Below are 11,569 nucleotides of genomic sequence, written 5' to 3' on the forward strand. Positions count from 1 at the left end.
CTGGCTGGCCGCCGCGGCCTTATGGGCTGCTGCTCTGCGTCTGCGCCGCTTTCCCCGGCGTTTTGAGGTCTTGAAATTCACCTTATGCCTGTGCTTGTGGTTTAATACATTGATTGATTCCTGCATCCTTACGTAACTTAACCGGGGTGTAAGTAGGCACAAGAAGATCAGTCAAAGATGAAGAAACTCTATGCTTTGTCTCGTGTCATTCCGAATGCATTCAGTGCGGTCCTGGGTGTGATCACACTGCTCAGACTTAAGAAATCCACTGAACTTTAAGGCTGCTTGAAGTATCGGTTTGGAGTCCTCCCTGCCTTCTCTTCTAGAACTAAAGGGACAATGTCACCATCAGATCTGCCTCATAGCAGACAACAGAAAGGGTGAACTAGGTTGTGAGGAAATTCTTGTCAGCTAGGTGAATCTACTGAGACTTAGGTGTTACAGCCTCATGCAAGTACTAAGAATCCCAGAAGATGGAAAATAATTCTTAATTTAAGCTTGAATCTGCAGGAGTTATGGCTGGATTGGAACAGGAGGAACCACTTGCTGCCTAGTGGGTCACTGTGGTTTTGGTGAACACGGATTTGTATTTTTAGTGGGTGTGTTGGCATTCCTCTTACTCCTTTACCTCTGCAGACTGCCACAGTGTGCAGCTTTTCTGCTCTGGATCCCCAGCAGCAAGTTTAACCTGTATTAGCTTCTTTCTAAAAGAAACCTTCTTACTAAAGTAGGTAACTGAGCATAAAATATGTATTAGCTTCACCTAAGTAGTTTTTTCTCCAAATACTTCTTCCCATCTCTGTGGTATCTCCATTTTGCTGGTTGAGCGCAGATTTGAATTTTCCCGTACATGGTATCCAGCTGCCTGGTCCCTCTGAATACATCTAGAGAGTTGGAAGATTTATATGGTGTTGTGCCAGAGCTCTTTGTTCTACCTTGCTCAAAAGAAAAGGGTTGTTGAGATGTTGGGCATCTTTAAAACCGCCTCAGAATGGGGGAGATTATTCAGTCTTACAGCTAAGTTGCTTTCAAAGAAAGGAGTATGGTTTGCTTGCTTGACACAGCAACTTTCTTTTCAGCTAGAGCCAAGCACAGCATTGTACTGAATTCAGTACTGAAACATGCACAGAGTGGGAAGAAACCTAAAAATATAACTGTTATTCTTCACACAAGGAATGGTTTGTTACAGGAACTTTACAATGGTAAAAAGAAAAAAATCCCTCATGTTGTGAAAATGACTTACATCCATGCCATCAGAAATGTTAGGAGGCTTCTTTGTGCATCAATCTTGCATGTGAAGAACACAGTTTAGGTCAGAAGGGACCTCTGAAGTTTCTTCGGTCAAATCCCACTTAAAGCAGGGCTAATTTTAGAGATCCGTCAGGATGCTGTATTTTGTAATCTTTAATGGTATTTAAAAGCTCATGAAATCTTGATGAGCATGTTACCAGGTTACTGTAAATGTTCTTTATAGGACTTAGATTACAAAGATATTTGTAATCACATGACTCATTTTTGGGGGGAATGTCTCATAAAAAAATATCAGCTCAACTTGTTTGGGACATGCAAGTTGTGACAAAGCTCTCAAAGATTTTTAGGCTTGGTATGCAGTGACTTTGGGGGGATGGGAGTTGGAAAGAAGGAAAGAATAAGGAATGGTCAAAGTTATTTTAGATTAGATATATGTGCTACTGCAGTCCAGCTTATGAGTGTCCCCACTGTTCCCACATCTGCTCAGCTGTCTTTTAAGGAAAAGTATGTAAGTAAATCTGTGTACTACCCCGAGTTTTACTGACAACTCAAAAACACAGACTTTCCTTCTTTTTTTTTTTTTTTTTTTTTGACACAGCTGCAATGGGTTGTGTTTACACTGCTAAAATAAATGTTTAAGGATAGCTATCCTCTTAATGACAATTTTTTCTTTGGTTGTGGGTGGGAGGGAAATGAGACATGTAGAAAACCATGTTTTAGCTGGTCTTCTTGACACAAAGTGAAGACCATCAACTGGCGCTTATAACAGGATTAAGACTAAGCTTGTTTAAATTCTGGTTAGCTGAGTCCTGACCGACCATAAAGTAACTCACTGTTATCTTGGACATCTCAGATCTCTTGTGGTCACACAAAAACACACAAAAAGATGTTTTCCCCTTTTTCTTTGGCCTCTGCTCTCTGTAAAGAGAAGTGCTCATTCCTTCCGGAGGCTTTAGCAGAATTGAGAGCTTGCAGCTCTGATAGTTCAGAGAAAATGATGCTCTTTCGTGAATGGATGTTGCCACTAAAGCAGGTAACTGAGCATGTAAACGCTAGGTTAATTCACCATACAGCCTCTATATTGAAACTTTTTTCTCACATTGGCTTTTTAACTGTTTCCGAGGTTGGTTGTATTGTTTTGGCATGCAGTGTCATGGGCGGGTGTGTTAGAATTAGAACAGGCTGAACCGTAAGGAAAATACTGCTTGCAAAAATGCACAGTTCCACAGAAAAGCGCAGTTTAACATGCAGATCTTAACGTTCAGTGATGCGTTCCCAGCTTTCTGTAACTCCTGTTCCCTGTACCCACCCACCCACCCATAAAGAGGGTAACCATGTGTTCAGTTTTAAGGAAAAAGATGAATGATTAAGATACCTTTAAAACAGTCTTGCTGTGGATTGGAGAGCTGTTCTTTCCTAACTGCCGCAGGGTGACTGTGGCACATTCAGCTCAAAGAGTGGAGAGTCAGGTCCTGGCCACAGGGCAAAGGCTCCAGAGCTGGACTCCTGCCTAGTCCTGCCCACTTGCCACACGTGATATCTCAGTTTGTCTTCTCTCCTGCCAGTACTCGCATTCACAGGGAGAGCTGGTGGTGGCTGATGCTGGTGCAAGCTGCATGGGTTCTGGTGAGTGCGTGCACCTAAATGATAAAGGCTTACAGGATGCTCTGTTGTATCTTCTTGTTGTGGATTGTCGTTTGATGTTTAAAAACTCGTAGAGTTTGATCACAAGGCAGTAGTGTTTGTTTTTTTTAAGGTGGGGTGGAGGGTTGTAAAGTTAATATAAGCTTTACATTTCCTTAATAAACAGCAGCTAAACAGAAATGAGGCTGCTATTTGCAAACGTGCAGTTGTTTTCCATTTAGTCTCTTCACTTGGGGTTCAGTGATGTAGATGTGTTAGGGCTCAGCCTGTCTTGTTAGCAGATGTTTTAACAGTCCTGGCTGATGCTTCCCATACGTGTTGTTCAAAGTGGCTTGCTATGGTGTTTACTTAGCAGGGAAGGAATTTCAGTATCATGTAGAGCTGCTTCAACCATTCCCCCTATGTATTTCAATAGCAAAATACTCACTTATTTGAATAGGGTTGGGGTTTTTTGTTACTGAGTAGAAACCAAAGCATTCAGCCAAACTAAAGAGGTGTGTTAACTAAGCTTAATGATCTCCTTTCTCTATCAACTACAACTGAGTGGAAGTTGGCTTTTAGCGATGCTAATAATGCCAACAAAATAAAAAGGTATGTGCGAAATACTTATTAATCAATTGCTACACATTTGACAACATTTTTGTACACAAATGGCATGCACAAGGGATTAATACTTGTTTTTTACATGCACACACCCCCTTTCCTCTTGTAACAAAGAATTAAGAAAAAAACAGTTCTTGACCCAGTAAGATTCACGTCCAAAGAAGAGTTGGATAATCAGACTCTGGGAGGGAGGAGGGCTACATAGCCTTTTGGGTATGCCACAGAATCTTTTCAGTCTTTACACGAGATATTGCTGCATTACAGCAGTACATTTTGAGTTACATTTTCGTCTTTCCAAAGTCTGGGGTCAGGATGGTCTTTGATATCAGTCAGGGGCAGATATAAAAAAAATTGTTATTACAGTAGGACTTTAGGTTTGAAGAAAGTATGTAGAGAAAGCAGATACGGTCAAGGAAGCTTTCCCTTGGTTAGAAACAAGTGGTGGAGTGGGGTAGAATCTGTTCTCTTATCTACTTTATGTTTGTGTAAACCGGCCTTGTTTCCTGCTAGGGACCATGGCTTACTCACATTTCTAGATAATGTGATACTGTCTTCCTTGGAACCAAGTATGCTGGTAAAAGAACAAAGTGGTCTTTTTTCGAAATGTTTCTAGCTATTTCTGCAGGAAGGCAGTTGGTTGTATTTGTTTATCAGTAGTACTCTGGAGCCAGTTTGAACGATGGAAAGGGATTTTCTTCCAGAAAATTCTGGACACAAAAGTGAGGAGCTACTCCTAGTTTCTGAATTCTAGCAACAGCTAGCTGTGGAGGTAAAGATTATATGTGTCTCTGGTTTATTGCCAGTCACAGTTCCAATGTATTTTCCTATATTTATGAGGGGAAAACCCCTTTCCTATACAAAAGTATATACAGACATCAATATTTACCAAAAGTCTATCAGGGAATAGAGTTTTGCAGATGTCTCTGGAAAAAAATGTGATTATCCATATTGTGTAATACTAAAGTTGTGTGACTGCAATTCTACAGCCCTTTGTAACACATAACTGTTGGGATGTAAGTGTGAAGTGACTCCTTGTACTGCCAAAACTCGGATGACTCTTGTACCAGTTACAGCTCAGAGCTGAATCTTGAATTTTGTCCATGACACAGGGCTAAATGTGCTTTCCCAAATCCTCATAATTGATATAGCCTCACTGGAAGGAGGCTGTCAGCCCCTGCCAGCCTTGTGAAACTTGCAAGGGTGAGGATTGGGCTGGGGGGGATTTGTGGATGGATGGTGGTTAAGTAAAATTGCCACCAAATTAGTCACTGGTAACAAGCAGCAGTGTTTGTACTGTAAGACTTAAGCATGCATATTTAATGGCTTCGATTGTAATGTTACCACTTCTAAGCGAAGTTGTTTGTTCCTGATGTCATTTCTGTTTTAGCAAGAGTGGGAATTGGTCAGCATATGGAAGACGCTGTCCAGGGCATGTTTGTAACGTTGGAGCACTGTGTCTAATAAAATGGTTGCAAGACTATGTATTTCCGTCTGCAGGCATGACTGATGAGCTCTAATTTTGGCTCGATGCCTGCTTTGGTTCTAGGGTGAAATTGTAAGTAACAGGAAAGGTTACCAGTTATGGTGAACCAGATATTTTGTTTGTTTTTTTTTTAAAGTCTTCTGTGGCGTATTTGTAAAGTTCATTGTTTAATATAGATTGGGGGGCGTGTGTGAACATTTAATCTACAAATACTTCTTTTCTTGTAAGATACCACTGTCTTAGTGTAATAATTTAAGTTACTCGGTAAAATCTTGTGAGATGGTCTGTGGTCTCATTGCAAGGGAAGTTGGCCTAGATGACCTTTGAAGGTCCTTTCCAACCCAAACTATGATTCTGTGGTTTATGACACACATATACTTCAGTCATCTTTCTCCTCATTGCATTTGATCACTTTAATCATGAATGTTTCTATCAGTCTGGTAGCAGGAAAAGGTAAGAATATCTTGTTAATAGTTTTGATGTGGGTCAGGCACAGAACTAGAATGTAATCTTGCTCTTCTAAAATCCAGTTCAGTGCAGTCATGTACAGATCATCTCCAGTCAAACCAAAAATATCAGTGTGAGCTTTTAGTTGTTGTTTTAATCCAGTTGCTCTTTGTCTGGCATCATCGATGTCCAGTGTTAGAGCTCCTTTCTTCTTTCTCTTTCCAGAAATGTCCTTCCTGCCTGACTTGGGAATCTTCACGATGGGCATGTGGTCTATTGGTCTTGGAGCTCTTGGTGCAGCTGTGACAGGGATTGTCCTTGCTAACACTGATTTATTTTTGTCCAAGCCAGAAAAAGCTACGTTGGAGTTTTTAGAGGAGATAGAGCTAAAAACTTTGGGATCAGGTAAGATTCTGGATGTTTCAGCCCACATTCTTTTATAATTGGGATTTTATAAGAAACTTTGTAAGGCCAGGGATGGAAGAGTTTTTCTTAGTCTTTCGTCATTATGACACGTAGTTGAGTTTCCTTGGTGGCTGATAATTCTGGTGAAAGAAAAGCAACCAAAACTGTTACTTCTGGATGAAATATGATATGCTTCTAAAAATCAATACAACAATAACACCCTGTTATGCATACAGATTTTTTTTTCTTCTGCTAGAACTGTGTTTTAATGTGGAGTTCCCTGCAGTGCTCTTTGTTGGTCCTTAAGGCATTAGTTGTTATAAGCAAGAATGGCTGATATTATTGTTGATGCTGTTTCTCCTGTACACACAGAACAAAGGACATTCAAAGCAGGTGAACTATGGAAGAAAAATGGTGCAGTGATCATGGCTGTGCGAAGACCTGGATGTTTTTTGTGCAGAGAGGTAATTGCTAGGCTGAGGGATTAATTAGGAAGAGTTGAGCTCTACTTGCATAGATACCTTTAAGTAAAGTGAGAGTGTGAATAAGACAGTCATCACATGCATATGAATTATCTGAAAGGGCTTGTTTCCTAGCCCAAACTGGTCACCAGCTAACAGCCTATTTAGTTTTCTTTGCAGCTGATTTGTATAGCCTAGATCCTGAGCATTTTCCTTTCTGAAGGCAATGGCTACAGCATTTTTACATCTGTCAGGGACCTAGCCCATGGTAATTAGAAAGGGAGATTACACAAAATCCAGCTGGTAATGAGTTTTACGAGCTAGTTGTATTCCCCATGTGCAAAATAAACCTCTATGAGCCAGGTAGTCTCTGGTCAAAAGCAGCACAAGACTAGACTGTCAAAAAGCCATCAGATAAAGCTCATCAGCAAAAAAGATGTTCGTAAAAGGCGAGTCCCTCACTGTTCTGGGTGCTGAACGTGAGGCAGGAAGGTGAGGAGTCTGAAGACAAGGAGTTACTGTTCCATAACAAGGAGGATTTGGAAAAAAAATTTGATCCTTAAGCTGGCATTAGGCTCCTTGGGTGGAGGTGGGAGGAGACACTTAAAATATGATTTGAATGTACTGGGTGCCTGGGAAGGGCCATAACTTGCACCTTGGCCAGTATTTTTCTCATAGTTATGGGGAAAAATAGGTACGACATTGTTACTCACTATAACAGAGTAATTAATATTGCAACCACTTAATTAAGGGATCTACTCCTATCAGTGGGAACTGCTTAAGTACATGTGCAATTTGTGGATGGTTAAATATTAAAGTCCTTTGCTCTCAGAACAGGTGTAGGGTAGGCTGGGGGAGAATGCACTACGTGCCTGGCTGTGCCTTTCGCATACAGACAGGAATTCATTAAGGATTTAATTTTTTTTTTTTTTAATGCTGACTTCCTAAGTAGAAATAAAGAGTTCAATTCAAGGAAATGTGGGTTGTTTTGGGTTTTTTTTTCAGGAAAAAATTGAGAGAAATTTAATTTTTCTAGTTCTTAATTTTGGTTCAAAACTTCAGTCACACTACTGATAAGCTGATTAGGGAAAATAATAGTATTTTAATTGTAAAAGTGTTTGAAAAAGCTTTTAAATTGCCTAATCTCATAGTCTTGATCCGGCCATGCAGTGATCCAGTGATTGTGGAAGTGCTGTGGGCTTGCTGAATATTGCAGGTATCAACTCAAGCAGTCTAAAGTAGCAGAAGAGCCGTAGTTAAAAACTATTAGAAGGACCATCTGAAATGGGAATTGTTCTTTTGGGTTGCCCCCGCCTTAGTGGAGAGATGAACTATTCTGCTAGGGTGTGCTTGTCCACTTTTTACAAAAGCAAGAAAACAGTTTCACAGACCAGATGATATGGTCGCAGCCCCATGGTGAGGCTGTACAGCTGTTACGTGATACTTTCCCACAAAAATAGACTTCTTTGCTTTCTCTTCTTGTATAATTTTTAAATAGCAGTAAAGAAAACCAAATCAGGTCTAGTCCCAAGATGCTGCTTGAAGTTTAATCTCTTGAGAATTGAAAAACTTAAGTATGCTTTTACATCATGCCTGCTCTCTCCCCTACCAAAAGCCAAGGAGATACCCTGCCAAACTGCTGAAGTGTCTCTCTCTGAAAGGCTAATCAAGATTTGATGGTATTGCTCTCTCTCCAGAGACAGTCATTTTGGGGCATCCCTGCACTAGCCTGGAACATCAGTTCTCAGACACGTTAGGCCACAATACAGATCTTTTTTGTTTTGTTGGTTACAAGATTTTTGAACTATATAAAAAATCCCAGACAAAATTGTTCTATTGTTACTAACTCCCCTTTTAGGAAGATCATAAGTCATTTTGTTAAGGGAAATCAGAAAATTATTGCCAGATCTCTAAGAACAGAAAAGAGGGAGAAGATCTAACAAGCGTAAGCTATGATCCTTTAATTCTCACCACTCACTACTCTGTTTGCTTGTGATGCTGATCAATGCTTATTAATTTCCTCTGAAAAGACAGAGTAGTGAACTGCAAAGCTGCCCTTACCCTTTCACCTACTGATGTCTTTCTTTAATGTCTTTTCTCCTGTCTGACTCCTACTTGGTAAATTCTAGATGTCCTGTGAGCCTTTAAGACATTTTGGTTAGGTGGCTGAGGGCGTTCATGTAAACTGTGTCCATTTCTTAAAGTGTGCTTTGTGGGAGTTTTGTCCAGTAAAAATGACCTTTCTCAATTGTAGGTCATGGAACAGTTTGGGTTGGAAGGCACTTTAAAGATCATCTAGTTCCATCCACCCCCCGCCACAGGCAGGGGCACCTTCTACTACGTGAGATGAAACAAATTTATAATGTGCACTCTTATCTGTTGGAAACCTGAGAGGTCTTTGTACAAACTGTGGGAGCTGGGATTCCTTCAGCAGAACAAAAAGTCCAGCAGATGAGTGGTGACACCTTGCATTCCCGCACATCAGAAAAAGCAGTATTGCTTCTGGGATGCTGAAGGTGTATGAAGAAATTCCCTGATTATTTTCACTGGGGGCATCTAGAAAGGAGAGTGCATCTTTACTCCATTACTTATTGTGCACTTGTGTAGCCTGCTCCTGCAGAGCCCTCATAATAGTTTGCAAAGGGGTCTGACAACGATGGCGTTCTATTTGGAAAAAAGGATTGGAACTTCTGTCCTAGGAAGGTGTATGTAGGTAGTGATGTGTAGGCAGTATGTTTTTAATGTTCTCTAAACACTTGAAAAGATAGTTGAGTCCTAGCACAGGCAAGGTATACCTACAGCTTTGAGTTAGAAGTATGTTTTCTCCAGGATTTTAGTATTTTATCCAGTAAATGCTCAAAAAAATCTCCTTCCTCCATGCTTACTGAAGAAAATATTAGTAAATCTAATGAAGACCTGCCTATGAGTAAAGCTAGCTTAAAAGTCTGATTTACAGGTCTCTCTCTGTTTTGTTAGAATTTACATATGCTTCTGATGTTCTTGAAATTCAAGGTGAAGCTTTCAACTTCCATTTATTATCTGAAATATTTGGGTTTTTTTCCTTTCTTAGGAGGCTTCTGAGCTCTCCTCTCTGAAACCCCAGCTGTCGAAACTGGGTGTCCCTCTCTATGCTGTTGTGAAAGAGAAGATAGGGACTGAAGTGGAGGATTTTCAACCTTATTTCAAAGGAGAAATCTTTCTGGATGGAAAGGTATAGTGAAGTTGGTGTTCTCCTTTTGTTTAAAAACAAATTTATGAATGTCCTTTTTGAAGAGGTTGTATAAATAATAGAGATGGAATGTGGTCTGAATGAGAAAAGATTGAGTAGCATTATAGTTTAAGAAGTTAATTAGCTTTGCTTTTCTATATATATATCCCACTCAGCTTACAAACTGATCTGTAGCTATGCACCTACAACATGCTTTTGCAGGATTATTCCTCCCCTCCCCTTTAACAGGTAAACAAAATGGCATATTATTTATTTCTTTCTTCCACTGGCAGTGTGACATTTCTGATGTATGAATCAAGGTCTGAACATGATAGACATAATTAGTTCCTGATACACAGGCCAAATTGCAGTGATATAGCTTGTCCCAGTACACCGGCACATGCTCTATTGCTAGTATCATGTCCTTCAAAAGTACGGCCCTGCTTACTCCTTAACCCAGAAGATGAATTTAGAATCATTTGGCTTCTTCCCTCCGCATTCTGCCTGTGTGAAAGAATCAGGCTGATTTAAAAAAACAACCAACCAACCAAACCCACAGCCCCGACAAAACAGAAGCTGATGGAAGTTTCAGGACTTGTATCTCTACCAGGATTTTTATTGTTATACTTCAAAAATAAGAAAAAAGATGTTTATCACAAAGCGCCCTTGTTGTCAGCAATAGGGATGTAGATATACATAGGGCTTAAATATATGTGGATCAGCTTAAAATCCAGATGAACAGTGGCAGTACCACTAGTTGTCCATGTGGAGGTAAGTGGTGAGGTAGTGCGTTCAAGAGGTTAATTCAGGTGCAATTTCCTTTTAGCTGTGCGTGGTTAGCTGTTGTGTGTTGTGACCTTTCTTGGATACAGGGTTGGTTGGTTTCCTGAATTTCATTTGGGAGGAAAAGTTCTTTTCACTTTGTTTGCTGGGATATGTTCTGTTTCCCTGCAGAAAGGCTTCTATGGACCACGCAGACGAAAAATGATGCTATCGGGCTTCTTCCGCTATGGAGTCTGGCAAAATTTCTTTCGTGCTTGGAAAAGTGGATATAGTGGTAACCTGGAAGGAGAAGGATTCACCCTGGGAGGAGTATATGTGATTGGGGCAGGAAGACAGGTACTACAGGCCATCTCCCAAGGCTTTTATGTCTCTTGTGAGACTGAAAGTTTCTTCTTTGGATTTGTTCAGTTGCTAGTCAGTTGATCTGCTGTGGGGAGACTAGTGTATGAATTTTTCTTTTGTGTCTTTGACTAGGGTGTTTTACTGGAGCATCGTGAGAAAGAATTTGGAGACAAAGTCAACCTTCCATCTGTCCTTGAAGCTGCTGAGAAGATAAAACCCCAGCCTTCATAAGTGGGAAAAATAGTTGCACATTTTCTGACCACAGCTCGAAATGTAGAATGCATCTATTTCTTGAACATTACAGTTAATTGCTTTTTAACTATTCAGTGATCAACGCAGAGGAAAGATTCTGTATTCAAACATAGAAAATCATGAAAATCCTCCTGGATCTTCTTTTGTTGCTTTGCAGCCTTTCAAGTGGTCAGGATTTCAACTGCTTTTTTGTGCCTGACTGTATTAACGAAAGGCTGGTTCTAAAATCTGTCCTAGTATAGGTGTTTCCAGTCAGTCAGTTGAAAACCTGCCTACCTAAGGGAGCAGATCTTTGCTAAGGCTGAAGTAATGGAGTACCAGCTGAGGTTGAAGGATAATAAAACTTTATATAAATTAAATGCCTTTGCTTTTTGCTTTTTTCATTAACTTGTAACCAGATATGTGTTTCTAGAAGACTAAATCGTGTCAGTCTATATTATTCTAAGATTCTGCATTCTATATTATTCTAAGATGCGGCTATGTCTACCCAGTAGGTTTCTTGTTAACTGCTGGTTCTACATCTTCCAGCTCTTTGTGTGATTTCCTGCAAAGAAGATTGAAGACATCTGTTCACTTCAGAAGATAATTGCGGCATGAGCACAAGTTCCTTCTTGTGTTTTAAGATTCTTAAAAAAAAGAGGGAACAATATCAGAGAGCAGATTAGGTAGATCCTGGCTTGAATTCTGTAG

The 11,569-nt window shown here is 40.1% G+C and overlaps 1 protein-coding gene across 2 annotated transcripts; it reads left to right on the top strand.

Annotated features, from left to right (window-relative positions):
* The first annotated feature begins 596 nt into the window (after nt 1-596).
* Nucleotides 597-11,234, top strand: FAM213A (family with sequence similarity 213, member A). 2 transcript variants are annotated; one of them, XM_010022532.1, is made up of 6 exons: nt 597-690; nt 5,654-5,833; nt 6,206-6,297; nt 9,365-9,505; nt 10,457-10,621; nt 10,760-11,234. In XM_010022532.1, exons 2-6 carry the CDS (start codon nt 5,656-5,658, stop codon nt 10,856-10,858), a joined length of 675 nt encoding a protein of 224 aa, XP_010020834.1. In that variant the 5' UTR covers nt 597-690; nt 5,654-5,655; the 3' UTR covers nt 10,859-11,234. The 2 variants fall into 2 exon arrangements, with proteins under 2 accessions (XP_010020834.1, XP_010020835.1); XM_010022533.1 differs by lacking the exon at nt 597-690 and having other exon boundaries at nt 5,652-5,833.
* The last annotated feature ends 335 nt before the right edge of the window (nt 11,235-11,569 follow it).

Source organism: Nestor notabilis, unplaced genomic scaffold (assembly GCF_000696875.1).
Source record: "Nestor notabilis isolate BGI_N333 unplaced genomic scaffold, ASM69687v1 scaffold34869, whole genome shotgun sequence".
In the NCBI taxonomy this organism is placed as follows: domain Eukaryota; kingdom Metazoa; phylum Chordata; class Aves; order Psittaciformes; family Psittacidae; genus Nestor; species Nestor notabilis.